We start from the raw sequence: 14,608 nt of genomic DNA, 5'->3' as shown, positions 1-14,608 counted from the left end.
GTATGTGGCCTGAGTACATGGGGTTTCCGGAAGAGATAATGTATTCTTTTTTATTTTCTTTCTTTATATCTCAAATGCAATGTTAGAACCTACTGCCCACAGTTAAACGATCTAGCCATTTATGAGTAAGTTAACTAACAATCAACAACTGTCTTATGCAAGATTTTTCTAAAGAAATAGGTTTTTATGAGTCGTGAAATACAAGACAGCTTGTCAGTGCCTTTTTGGAAGTAGAAATTAATTTAAAAGTGCTAGTTACTTCATCATAGATTAAAAATCCAAAGTGTATATATATATATTGACTAAATTCAATGATTGGGAAGACAGAAGTGTAATATAATTAATTCGATTTATGAAAACGCTTAATAAATTCGTATCCAAATCAAGATTAACACCAGGCAGTTGTAAAAATGGCTTGCAAACTTGGTCTTTACAAATACAGTGGGCACTGTATTTTCAGCTGGTGTTATTTGATTATGGTGAGGTCCATTTTCACTGCACACTAAGGATATTAGTAATCATTGTTGTTGTACATGTTTTTGTCTTTAAAATCACTTTTAAATATATCTTTCAAAAATAGTATATAGGTTGCTGCTAACTTTTTTCTTTATTTCAAACAATGCTTCAATGAACAGTCTCGTGTGTATGTTCCTATGTGTTTGCACTGTTTGCACTTTTTGCACTTACCTGATTGTTTCATAAGAATAAATACCTAAATGTGAGACTACCTAAAGGACATTAAATTGTTTATATTATTGTGTTGCCCCTAGGGATTATGTAAGGATTAAATAATTACGTAAGAATCCTTTTTCTTTTCCTTGGAATGTAGGAGATTTCCTGACTCGCATATCCTGGCCCACACTAGGTACCATAATTCTTGCTAGTTTGATAGATGAAAAATACTATCTTTTAAAGAAATATGTCTTTGTCTCCTGTAGCCTTCCTTAGATATATGATTTTGATAAATCTTTAGGAATGTTTCTGAAAGCTTGTCTCAGAAGGTCAAGCAAGGTCACAAAGTTTATTCTGTTTTCTTCTAAAAGGTTTATAACTTTGTATTTTACATCTAGATCCTAGAGCCACTTAGAGTTAATTTCTTTGTAACATGTACAGAAGGGATGAGTTTCATGTTTTTTCCATCTCCATGTCCAATTGTTTCAGTATCCTTTCTTGAAGGACTTTCCTTTCCTCACTGAAATGCCTTTTGCAGCATTTCAAAGATTAATTGACCATATATGTGTACATCTACGTCTAGCCTTTCTATCCTATTCCATTGATTAAATGCCCACTCCTTTGTTAACACTAATACTACAGTTTTATAGTAAATCTTTAAAACAGGTAGTGAAAATTCTTTGTATATTTTGGCATTGATGTGGCATTCAAGATTCAGTTCAGTTCAGTCCCTCAGTCGTGTCCGACTCTTTGCAACCCCATGGACTGCAGCATGCCAGGCTTCCCTGTCCATCACCAACTCCCGGAGCTTGCTCAAACTCATGTCCATCGAGTCGGTGATGCCATCCAACCATCTCATCCTCTGTGGTCCCCTTCTCCTCCTGCCTTTAATCTTTCCCAGCATCGGGGTCTTTTCCAGTGAGTCATTTCTTCGCATCAGGTGGCCAAAGTATTGGAGTTTCAGCTTCAGCATCAGTCCTTCCAATGAATATTCAGGATTGATTTCCTGTAGGATTGACTGGTTTGATCTCCTTTCAGTCCAAGGGACTCTCAAGAGTCTTCTCCAACACCACAGTTCAAAAGCATCAATTCTTGGGTGCTCAGCTTTTTTTATGGTCCAACTCTCACATCTGTACATGGCTACTGGAAAAACCATAGCTTTGACTAGACAGACCTTTGTTGGCAAAGTAATGTCTCTGCTTTTTAATATACTGTCTAGGTTTGTCACAGCTTTTCTTCCAAGGAGCAACCATCTTTTAATATCATGGGTGCAGTCACCATCTGCAGTGATTTTGGAGCCCAAGAAAATAAAGTCTGTCACTGTTTTCATTGTTTCCCCATCTATTTGCCATGAAATGATGGGACTGGATGCCATGATCTTCGTTTTTTGAATGTTGAGTTTTAAGCCAGCTTTTTCACTTTCCTCTTTCACTTTCATCAAGAGGCTCTTTAGTTCCTCTTTGCTTTCTGGAATAATGGTGGTGTCATCTGCACATCTGAGGTTATTGATATTTCTCCCAGCAATCTTGATTCCAACTTGTGCTTCATCCAGTTGGGCATTTCACATGATGTACTTTGCATATAAGTTAAACAAGCGGGGTGACAATATGCAGCCTTGATGTACTCCTTTCCCAGTTTGGAACTGGTTGGTGTTCCACGTCCAGTTCTAACTGTGGCTCAAACAAAACCTTGTGGGCACCAGGACACAGGGACCTCACAAGAGACTGAGCCAGACTTGCCTTTGAGTGTTTGAGTGTCTCCTGTGGAGGCATGGGTCAGCAGTGGCCTGCTGTGGGGATAGGGGCTTTGGCTGCAGCGTACCTGGGAGGCTCTCCGTATGTGCCCCACCATACAGCCACTGAGCAGACGACCCACAAACTGGAGAACAGTTATATCAAAGAAGTTCTCACACTGTCGCGAAAGTTCTAGGGCCTGCAACAGGTTTTCCAATATCTAGGGATCCAGAAAGGGACTGAGAACCCCTGGAGAATTTGACTTTGGAGGCCAGTGGGATTTGATTACAGGACTTCCATAGGACTAGGGAAACATACTCTTGGACAGCACAAACAAAACCTTGTGCACACCAGGACCCAGGAGAAAGGAGCAGTGACCTCACAAGAGACTGAACCAGACTTGTCTGTGCATGTCCAGGAGTCACCAGCGGAGGCATGGGTCGACAGTGGCCTGCCATGGAGTCAGGGACACTGAATTCTGTAGTCTGGCATAAGTCCTTTTGAAGGAGGTCGCCAGTAGCCCTTCCATAGTTTGGCTTGAGGCCAAACAACTGGGAGGGAACACAGCCCCACCCATCAACAGACAATTGGATTAAAGATTTACTGAGCATGGCCCCGCCCACAAGACCCAGATTCCCCCCAGCCTGTTTCTCCCATCAGCAAGCTTCCACAAGCCTCTTATCCTTATCCATCAGATGGCAGACAGAATGGAAACTACAGTTACAGAAAACTAACCCAACTGATCACTTGGATCATAGCCTTGTCTAACTCAATGAAACTATGAGCCATGCATGCCATGTAGGGCCACCCAAGATGGACGGGTCATGGTGGACAGTTCTGACAAAACGTGGTCTGCTGGAGAAGGGAATGGTAACCCACTTCAGCATCCTTGCCTTGAGAACCCCATGAACAGTATGAAAAGGCATTTAAGATTATTTACATTTTAATATAAACTTTTGAATTAGCTCGCCCATATCAATAATAAAAACTGATGGAAATATAATTGGAAGTTTGTTAAGTCTATAGAAAAATTGAGGGAAAATTGACTTTTTAATGATATTGTCTTCTAATCTATAACTGCCGTATCTCCCATTTGTTTAGCTATATAATTTTTTTAGGCATATTCTGTAGTTTTTGATGATGGGAGTCTTGCCTGTGATTGCTAATTATTTTTCTGAAGTATTTTGTATTCTTGAGGCTATTGTAGATACCTTGAGGATACTACAGAAATTGTAGATTGTTTTCACTTTTTTTCCCCCCTTGGCTGCACTGCGTAGCAGGCATATGGGGGTCTTAGTTCCCTGACTAGGGATCAAACCGGCACCTCCCGCCTTAGAAGCGCAGAGTGTGAACCACTGGATGCCCAGGGAAGTCAGTAAGTTGTTTTCACTTTTGTTTTCCAGTGATATCGCTCTGGCACATAAAAGATACAATTGTTTTTCTTTTGTATTCTCTTATCTTGCCAAATTCACTTATTAGTCCCAGTAGTTATTTTATAGATTTCCTAGGATTTTTAGACATATGCAATATGTCCTACAGATGTTTATTTCCTGTTTTCTGATCATTATGCCTTTTATTTCTTTTTCTTACATAAAGAGAAGTGAAGTGACGTGAAAGTCGCTCAGTTGTGTCCAACTCTTTGCGACCCCATGGACTATATAGTCCATGGAATTCTCCAGGCCAGAATACTGGACTGGGTAGCCGTTCCCTTCTCCAACATAAAGAGAAACTTCTAATATATTGTTGAATAAAAGTGGTGTACATAGATAAGCTTGTCTTTTTCCTAATATTTGGGGAAAAGTGTTCAGTGTTTCAGCATTCCCAGAATTCACAGATGCTACCAGGGAAATAAATAGTGACCTAGTCACTAAATCAGTTCATTCCTATTCTCAGTGGACTTTTAGTCCATTTAGATCTTATTGTTTCCCCAACTCTCTGATGCCTTTAAAAATATGCTTTTTTGTAATCTACTCCTCTTTTCTTTCATCCTACACAGACACAAAAGCATCTGCATTTGTTTTAAAAGCTGCAGAATATTCCCTGAGTCATAGTTCACTTAGATAGTCACCTAATGATTGACGTGGTTTGTTTTCCATATTTTGCTATTATAAATAATGTAGCCACAAATGTCATTTTTATGTTTGCAAGTATATCTGTGGAGTAAATGATCAGATTCAAAATGTCATTGTATTTTTTTAATTTAATTTTTATTTTATGTTAGATTATGGGGTGTCCCGGGTGGTACTAGTGGTAAAAAAAGAACCTACCTCCCAGTGCAGGAGACGAAAGAGACTCAGGTTTGATCCCTGGGTCAGGAAGATCCCCTGGAGGAGGGCATGGCAACCCACTCCAGTATTTTTGCCGGGGAATCCCATGGACAGAGGAGTCTGGTGGGCTATGGTCTTAGGGTCGCAAAGAGTCGAACAAGACTGAAGCAATTAAGTAGGCATGCATGCAGTAGGGTATAATTAATGTTGTGTTAGTTTCAGGTGTACAGCAGAGTTATTCAGTTATACATATACATATATTCATTCTTCTTCAAATTCTTTTCCCATATAGATTATTACAGATTATTAAGAGAACATTGTAACTTAGAGTGAAGTGGGAAACTTTGTGTTTTGAGCAGAGGAGTAATGTGATCTGATTTAAATTTTAAACGGTCACTTTGGGTACTCCGTTAAAAATAAAAACATGAAACTAAAAGAAAAAAGATAATTTGAAGATTTTGGCAAGAATTCAAGCTTGAGACTCTGGTAGCTTATACCATGGTAATAGCGGTGGAAGTTTGAGAAGTGACTGGATCTCTCTTGAAGGTGGAAGCAGCAGGATTTCTGGGTGAATGGAACGTGGTGTGTGAAAGAGTGAAAAGGGTCTGAGGTGACTCTAAAAAGTTAGGCTTGAGAAACTAGAACTTGGACTTACTATCAAGTGAGATGAACAGTATTACCTATAATGTGGCATGAGTGCCTGTACATGTTGCTAAAGGCCACTTTCCTGATGGAAACTTAAGAATTCTCACTTGAGCAAACCTTCAACAATGAAAATGATTCATCTTCTTCTAAGTATTCAGTAACAAACCACTGAAGGTAGGGAACGTAGGAAACAACGTAGATGTCTGCATCACTAATGGAAAAATATGAGGCTTCACTATTTTGGGATATCAGCTTTTAGGCCCGTAGTTGCGTAATAGCATCCAACAGTATGTTCCCGGAATGATCCCATGACATTTCATGCAGATCTGGAAATGACTCATATTGAAGTACTGATGAGCCTAACAGTATTTTGAGATATTCATAATAACTGTTGGGGTTCAGTTGCCAAGTCATGTCTGACACTTTGCCACCCCATGAATTGCAGCATGCCAGGCTTCCCTGTCCTTCACTATCTCCCGGAGTTTGCTCAAACTCATGTCCATTGAGTCAGTGATGCCAGCCAACCATCTCATCCTCTGTCGCCCCCTTCTCCTCCCACCCTCAGTCTTTCCCAGCATCAGGGTCTTTTCCAAAGAGTCAGCTCTTCACATCAGATGGCCAAAGTATTGACGCTTCAGCTTCAGATTCAGTCCTTCCAATGAATATTCAGGGTTGATTTCCTTAAGAATTGACTGGCTTGACTTCCTTTGTGTCCAAGGGACTCTTTAAGAGACTTCTCCAGCACCACAATTTGAAAGCATCAATTTGCTATAATGGGATATAAAAGTACGGGTGGTTGTTCCAAAAATACACATGTTGAATGTGGTGCGGGAAAGTCAGTGTGGCCACAGGAGGAAATGAGAATGAAGCTTTGAAGGAAGAAGGTTATAATACTCTTGGGTCCAAGGCAAGGGGCACGGTGTGCTATGCAAGGCCACAGCGGAAAGAAGTCTTGTCAGTCAAGATGCAGAAGATGGAACAAGAGAAAGCCCCATGCACAGCCTTTGTTGGAGTTTCCTCGGGAAAGCAAGGCAAGGCAGGGTAGACAATTTAGGACTGACAACCCTAAAGAGTTTCTTGGGGCTTTGAGCTCTAGGGTTGGTCTCCAGATGCCTGGTGACTTTTTCTAGGATGATTTAGGGCAGGGATCATATCGGCTTGGTGTGTCAGAGTTAGACCAGGAAGGGGTTGGGGATATAGACTCAAGATGGGTTGACTTCCGTATGAAAGGCATGTTCCTGGTTGACTGAATCCTTTGCTCTAAGTATCATCTAGCTCTGAGAGGGCCATTTCTACCCAGTAGTGAGGCCACTGGGCTACCCTGGTGGCTCAGTGGTAAAGAATCTGCCTGCCTATCCAGGAGACGCCGGTTCGATCCCTGGGTCGGGTAGATCCCCTGGAGAAGGAAATGGCTACCCACTACAGTATTCTTCCCTGGAGAGTCCCATGGACAGAGGAGCCTGGCAGGCTACAGTCCATGGGATTGTAAAAGAGTTGGACTTGACTTAGCAACTCAACAACAACAGTGTGAGGCCTCCAAAGCTGAACATCATTAATAAGAAAACATAGCTCAAGAAGACAAAAGAATCATATCAGTTTGGGACTTCTGTAACTTTTGGGTAGAAGCTATAAAATACTTTTTTGTTAGTGGACTTTGAAGGACATGCATAGCTTGAAAACAATTAAAATATTCTTAATGTAATGGTTCCTCTTCTCCTCCATTTGTGCTGCCTGTACTTTTCTTTTGAAATATGAGACAGGTTTGTGTTTAAATGTGTTCATTTTGAGTATTCTAAGAAAATAAAACTACATCAACCCTTTGAATTTTACCTCTGGTTATTTAAATGTATTCTAGAGAACATTCAAGAGAATTTAACAGTCATCATTTGAATGAAAAAGAAAATGTAGCTAATGTAATTGACCCTGTGATGAATGGATGCCAAATAGACACCAAATCTAAAAAAGAGCAATTGGAACAGTAAGCTCTTTTGAGGTTAGAGTTGTAGGGAAGATTGTGGTTTATTGCCTCCATTCATAATTGAAGAAAATGTTAAATTACAATTAGAGGCCAGTGAAAATAATGATATCTTTTTCTCCTAGTAAAGTTGTGGACTCCCTGAAGCCAAACCTTGCACTAGAGGATGTTTGTAGGCTCCTAGGAGTCATCTGATAGAAAAGGTACAACTGATGGTGTAGGAGAGAGAAGGTATCCGTAAACAACAAAGAGAGAGTATGGAATCCATATCACAAGTGAAGGAGGGTGGGCATTTCCCAGGGGCAGGACCCTCAATCTGTTAACTCGAGGGGAAGCAAGGAGAATGGGTACAAATGGGTACACTTCTTTGCCCTGGTGATAAGAAGCTGAGAGTGCTCATTTTTCCCCAGTGAGTTACAAAGCAGGAACACTCAGAGTAGAGAGGGTTGGGCAGGGTGAACAGGTGAGTCATTTTGGAAAGGGAGAAAGTGAACATTACAGACCTTTGTATTGTAGACATTGTTGAGTGACCAGAGATTGAAGGTGAAATCAGTCAGCAGTTTATCTTTTTCTTGAACAAAGTTCAGCCATAGGTTGCTTATAACCTTCCAGGTATCTTGAAAACAGTGTTGGAATATCACAGTGTTTAACCTAATTTCTAACAATTGTTTCTAAGTATTATTTCCGACTACCAGAATGGAAGGTGGAAACAAAAAATACGATCAAAAGGAAGGTTAAATATTATGACACAGTAAATTCAGTTCAGTTCCGTTCAGTCGCTCAGTCGTGTCCGACTCTTTGCGACCCCATGAATCGCAGCACACCAGGCCTCACTGTCCATCACCAGCTCCCAGAGTTTACCCAAACATGTGTCCATCAAGTTGGTGATGCCATCCAACCATCTCATCCTCTGTCGTCCCCTTCCCCTCCTGCCCCCAATCCTTCCCAGCATTAGGGTCTTTTCCAATGAGTCAGCTCTTCGCATGAGGTGGCCAAAGTGTTGGAGTTTCAGCTTCAACATCAGTCCTTCCAATGAACACCCAGGACTGATCGCCTTTAGGATGGACTGGTTGGATCTCCTTGCAGTCCAAGGGACTCTTGAGAGTCTTCTCCAAAACCACAGTTCAAAAACATCAATTCTTTGGCAATCAGCTTTCTTCACTGTCCAACTCTCACATCTATACATGACCACTGGAAAAACCATAGTCTTGACTAGATGGACCTTTGTTGGCAAAGTAATGTCTCTGCTTTTAAATATGCTATCTATGTTGGTCATAACCTTCCTTCCAAGGAGTAAGTGTCTTTTAATTTTATGGCTGCAATCACCATCAGCAGTGATTTTGGAGCCCCAAAAAATAAAGTCTGACACTGTTTCCACTGTTTCCCCATCTATTTCCCATGAAGTGATGGGACCAGATGCCATGATCTTAGTTTTATGAATGTTGAGCTTTAAGCCAACTTTTTCACTCCTCTTTCACTTTCATCAAGAGGCTCTTTAGTTCTTCTTCACTTTCTGCCATAAGGGTGGTGTCATCTGCATATCTGAGGTTATTGATATTTCTACTGGCAATCTTGATTCCAGCTTGTGTTTCTTCCAGTCCAGCGTTTCTCATGATATACTCTGCATATAAGTTAAATAAGCAGGGTGACAATATATAGCCTTGACGTACTCCTTTTCTTATTTGGAACCAGTCTGTTGTTCCATGTCCAGTTCTAACTGTTGCTTCCTGACCTGAATACAGGTTTCTCAAGAGACAGGTCAGATGGTCTGGTATTCCCATCTCTTTCAGAATTTTCCACAGTTTATTGTGATCCACACAATCAAAGGCTTTGGCATAGTCAATAAAGAAGAAATAGATGTTTTTCTGGAACTCTCTTGCTTTTTCGATGATCCAGTGGATGTTGGCAATTTGATCTCTGGTTCTTCTGCCTTTTTTAAAACCAGCTTGAACATCTGGAAGTTCACAGTTCACATATTGCTGAAGCCTGGCTTGGAGAATTTTAAGCATTACTTTACTAGCGTGTGAGATGAGTGCAATTGTGCGGTAGTTTGAGCATTCTTTGGTATTGCCTTTCTTTGGGATTGGAATGAAAACTGACCTTTTCCAGTCTTGTGGCCACTGCTGAGTTTTCCAAATTTGCTGGCATATTGAGTGCAGCACTTTCACAGCATCATCTTTGAGGATTTGAAATAGCTCAACTGGAATTCCATCACCTCCACTAGCTTTGTTCGTAGTGATGCTTCCTAAGGCCCACTTGACTTCACTTTGCAGGATGTCTGACTCTAGGTGAGTGATCACACCATCGTGATTATCTGGGTCGTGAAGATCTTTTTTGCACAGTTCTTCTGTATATTCTTGCCACCTCTTCTTAATATCTTCTGCTTCTGTTAGGTCCATACCATTTCTGTCCTTTATCAAGCCCATCTTTGCATGAAATGTTCCTTTGGTATCTCTAATTTTCTTGAAGAGATCTCTAGTCTTTCCCAATCTGTTGTTTTCCTCTATTTCTTTGCACTGATCCCTGAGGAAGGCTTTCTTATCTCTCCTTGCTATTCTTTGGAACTCTGCATTCAGATGGGAATATCTTTCCTTTTCTCCTTTGCTTTTTGCTTCTCTTCTTTTCCCAGCTATTTGTAAGACCTCCTCAGACAGCCATTTTGCTTTTTTGCATTTCTTTTCCATGGGGATTGTCTTGATCCCTGTCTCTTGTACAATGTCACGAACCTCTGTCCATAGTTCATCAGGCACTCCGTCTATCAGATCTAGTCCCTTAAATCTGTTTGTCACTTCCACTGTATAATCATAAGGGATTTGATTTAGGTCATACCTGAATGGTCTAGTGGTTTTCCCTACTTTCTTCAATTTAAGTCTGAATTTGGCAATAAGCAGTTCATGATCTGAGCCACAGTCTGCTCCCAGTCTTGTTTTTGCTGACTGTATAGAGCTTCTCCATCTTTGGCTGCAAAGAGTATAATCAATCTGATTTCGGTGTTGACCATCTGGTGATGTCCACATGTAGAGTCTTCTCTTGTGTTGTTGGAAGAGGGTGTTTGCTATGACCAGTGCGTTCTCTTGGCAAAACTCTATTAGCCTTTGCCCTGCCTCATTCTGTACTCCAAGGCCAAATTTACCTGTTATGCCAGGTGTTTCTTGACTTTCTACTTTTGCATTCCAGTCCCCTAGAATGGAAAGGACATCTTTTTTGGGTGTTAGTTCTAAAAGAACTAACACGGGGTAGCTCCTCTCTGCCGCCGCCCCCAGCCTCGGCTGTGGGAAAGCTCCTCTCAGCCGTGCTTCACACAGAATAAATTAAGACTTATATAATTAAATATCACTCCATCAATCAAAATTTATAACTAATTACTAGGAAAGGGAAAGCCACTCCAGTATTCTTTCCTGGAAAATTCCGTGGACGGAGGAGCCTGGCAGGTTGTAGTCCATGGGGTCGCAAAGAGTTGGATGCGACTGAGCACACATACATTATACATGATCTTAATGGTTTTTATCTTGACTGTAACTTCAGTATTGGGATTCTTGAAGAACTCTGTCTTAAGCATAACCCATGTCCAGTATCTATTAGAAATGCTCACTAATCTGATCTGTACTTATGTGTTTTCTTTCAGTATGGACCAGTATTTACAGTCATTGTTATGGGCACCCGAATGACCTTTGTTACTGAAGAAGAGGGAATTAATGTGTTTCTAAAATCCAAAGAAGTAAATTTTGAACTAGCAGTGCAAAACCCCATCTATCGTACAGGTAAACAGTCTTTTCAGACAGTCCGTTTGAAATACAACATGGAATCGCAAGAGTAGTTTTAGGTAACAAGCACATCTTCAGTCCTCTATCAAAAATGAGGCAGACCCATTAGAGTAGGGACAGAAAAGAATTTATGATGAGTTCGGCCTTTGAAAAACAAATTGTGTGCTTACTCCTCAGTTGTGTCCGGCTCTCTGTGGCCCCATGGACTGTAGCCTGCCAGGCTCCTCTGTTCGTGGGTTTTTCCAGGCAAGAATATTGAAGTAGTAGCCATTCCTTTCTCCAGGGGAAATCTTCTCACCCCAGGGGTTGAAGCCAGGTCTCCTGCATTGCAGGTGGATTCTTTACCATCTGAACCAAGCCCCCAAAATAAATTATTGGCAATATAAAACATTAGGATCTCCTCAAGACAAGTAAAAGATAAGGTCATCTCACTGATGTTTACTTGGGAAAATATTGGAATCTACATGCTGTTAACAGCCCCCAAAATGTCACTGACTCTGTTATGCTGCGGTGCATATGTTTTACAGGCTATAGCTCTTTGTTTGATCTCGTGTTGCCCCCTCCGTTATTTTGGCTGTGCTCCGTCTTTCGTTGCAGTGCAGGAGAGCTTCTCTTTGTGGCATGGGCTCCCTAGTTGCAGTGTGTGCCTTTAGTTACCCCGCAGTATGAGGGATCTTAGTTTCCTGGCCAGGGATCAAATCCATGTCCCCTGCATTGGAAGGCAGATTCTTAACCCCTGGGCCACCAAGAAAGCCCCAACAAGCTCTTTACTATGGCATTTCCTGACATGGTCCACAGGGTTATTAAGGTGAGTGGGGCTTGGCTTCATGTAATCGGTGCCCTTTCTTTCTTCATCCTCGGAGACTGCCGGACTCAATCCATCAGCGCACTTTCAGGGTGACTGTCCGCCTTTATTTCTCCCCAGGACGTGAGCACGCATGCTAAGGCTGTTTGTCTGCCCGGGAATACAGAGCTGGTTCACTCTGCACCTGGTTCTTTTCTCCACTTTCACAATGCCTGTGCTTGCTTCTAACGTCTTTCTTTCTCTTGGCTTCCTTTTTTTGCTTCTTTCTTAGGTTCATTTTCCTATAGCTTCTTCTTATGCGTTTCTTGCCATTAAGATATCAAAGTTTGTTTTCAAGGCTGTTAGTGATCAATAGCATGATTATTATTTTTTGTTGCTTGCATGAAAAATCACAACATGTTGATTACATGTTTTGACTCTTTAATGCTTCTTGATTTAGACTGTGGCATTCCATATCAAAGAAATATAAATATTTGGAAGATTCTTGATCTGTAAATTCGCATATTCCTTCAGAAAAATATACCAACTTACCTGTCAGAGATATATTGAAATGATCACATTTTTTTTTCAGCTCTGCCTCCCCTGGGGACTTTCATGTTTAAATATTTCTATTTAACAGATAAAATATCTTAATATTTACTCATGAGCCAGCTTCCCATTCCTTTTTAATATACCCCTACCACAGAGATGATATATGCTCAAGATATCTACAAATTATTTTTCATTAACTTATGTAAAATGTAACCTACATATAATAGGATGATGAAATATAAAATTAAAAATTGATTTTGAAAAAACTTTTTTCAAAGATAATTAAAGAGGATTAAAGAAAAATACAAAGGAAGGAGTTCAAAAATTCATACTATTTAACACCCAGACCAGACCAGATGTGTCATGAAAGGAGCATGAACACTAAGATAAAGGGAACAATGGAACAGTTTGGGGACTTCCCTGGTGGTCCAGTGGTTAAGAGTTCACCTTCCAATTCAGAGGATGCAGGTTTGATCCCTAGTCTGGGTGCGAAGATCCCACATGGCTCATGGCCAAAAAGCCAAAACATACAGCAAAAACAATATGGTAATAAATTCAATAGAGACTAAAAATGATCCACATCAAAAAAAAAAAAAAAAGGCAGGGGGCAACAGTGGGGCTAAAGCTATTCATGGAGTTAGGAAGATCCTGCTGGTGGAGACAATATTTAAGACACTTAAAGGAGAAAAGAAGTCAGAAGGAGAAATGTGTATCTTATAGGTGTGTAAGGGAAGTGAGAGTTGGTTGTCAAAAATAGAGAACTTTCTGAGCAGATAGAACAGCTCATGAAGATGGTGAGATGTAAAAAAGAGTGTGTTTTACCTGGAATATATATTTGGAGGGTGAAGACACTGGAAATACCATTGGAGAGCTGGAAAGAGGGTAGAAGGCCTTGCAAACTTCGTTAAGGCTTTCACCATCTCGCAGTCTGTGTTGAATCTTCACCTTTGGCTCTAGTTCCTGCTGATCAAGACATGGAGGGAGGTCACTGACTGTTTACTTCAAGAAGTGGTTGCTTCTTTTGAAAAGTGTTTTCTCTGTTTATAGCCTCCATCGCAAAGAATATCTTTTTAAAACTGCATGAGAAACTTTATATCACGGTGAAAGGGAAAATGGGGACTTTCAACCTATACAAATTCACTGGACAATTGACTGAAGAATTACAGGAACAGTTGCAGAATTTAGGTACTCATGGGACCACAGACCTGAACAAGTTTATGAGGTAAATTGATGCCTTATTATTATTATTATTATTATTTTTTTGAATAAGAAAGTTTGAAGCCTCTATGTTGGACCTCAAATACTATGTGGTGGATTAATGAAATCTACCTAAGCAATTAAAAAATTCTATTGATCTTTTAAATTCTAATTAACGGACAATTTTCATTTAGTACTTCAATTTGAAGTTAAGCAAACAAACCAATAGATCCCAGACGTGCTAGTGGTAAAAAACATACATGCCAGTGCAGGAGATGTAAGAGATGGGTTTGATCCCTGGGTTGGGAAGATCCCCTGGAGGAGGGCATGGCAACCCACTCCAGTATTCTTGCCTGGAGAATCCCAAGGACAGAGGAGCCTAGCAGGCTACAGTCCATGGGGTTGCAAAGAGTCAGACACAACTGAAGCAACTTAGCAGGCATGTACAAACAAACCAATAAAGTCATTTTAGCACATATATAATAATTTCTTCTTAGTCATTCCTTACAATGTATGCTCTACACGGATTTCCTTCATATAATTGTCATGTATCCATCAGAATTTTGATAAAGCATTCACTGCCATTTGTGATTATTAGAACAAGAGGACATTGAGAGGAGAGGGAAGAGGAGAGAATTGCAAAGTAGATGACAAGGTTCCAGGAGATGTTTGTGAGACTTCACAAGGTGGCTGAGGCAAAGCCACCATGGGCCTCAGGACTGAGCCCAGAGTCCTCTGAGAGCAAAGATGCTGAGAAAGTGAGACAGGAAAGGACAGTATAGGGAGCCAGGTAGTGTTCACTTATGTTCTGGAGCTTTTTGATAAATGTCAGGGCTGAGCATGGGAGCTATGTGAAAAATCCCCGCCATGTGCAGGGAGATTTGGTAAATTGAAGTTACCAGTGAGGCACTTTTCCATCTCAGGGGGATACCCTGAGACTGGAGGCAGGATTCAACTGTTCAGACTCATAAAGCACAACGACATTTAATATTTTGTTATAAGTCCAGAAATAAAGAAAA

The 14,608-nt window shown here is 40.7% G+C and overlaps 1 protein-coding gene across 4 annotated transcripts in view; it reads left to right on the top strand.

Annotated features, from left to right (window-relative positions):
- Window positions 1-14,608, top strand: part of CYP39A1 (cytochrome P450 family 39 subfamily A member 1) — an 86,685-nt gene that overhangs the window by 1,124 nt on the left and 70,953 nt on the right. For 3 of the 4 annotated variants that reach the window (XM_081519658.1, XM_081519657.1, XM_081519655.1), the window contains 2 exons: window positions 10,918-11,053; window positions 13,440-13,614. In XM_081519658.1, coding sequence (XP_081375784.1) covers window positions 10,945-11,053; window positions 13,440-13,614 — 284 coding nt within the window. In that variant the 5' untranslated portion in view covers window positions 10,918-10,944. The remainder of the gene's footprint in view (window positions 1-10,917; window positions 11,054-13,439; window positions 13,615-14,608) is intronic. The other variant, XM_081519656.1, reaches the window with a different exon arrangement.

Source organism: Giraffa tippelskirchi, chromosome 8 (genome assembly GCF_054371585.1).
Source record: "Giraffa tippelskirchi isolate mGirTip1 chromosome 8, T2T-mGirTip1v1.2.pri, whole genome shotgun sequence".
Lineage (NCBI taxonomy): Eukaryota > Metazoa > Chordata > Mammalia > Artiodactyla > Giraffidae > Giraffa > Giraffa tippelskirchi.
The sequence above is the reverse complement of the archived record's forward strand: the minus strand, read 5'-3'. Positions and strand labels throughout refer to the sequence as shown.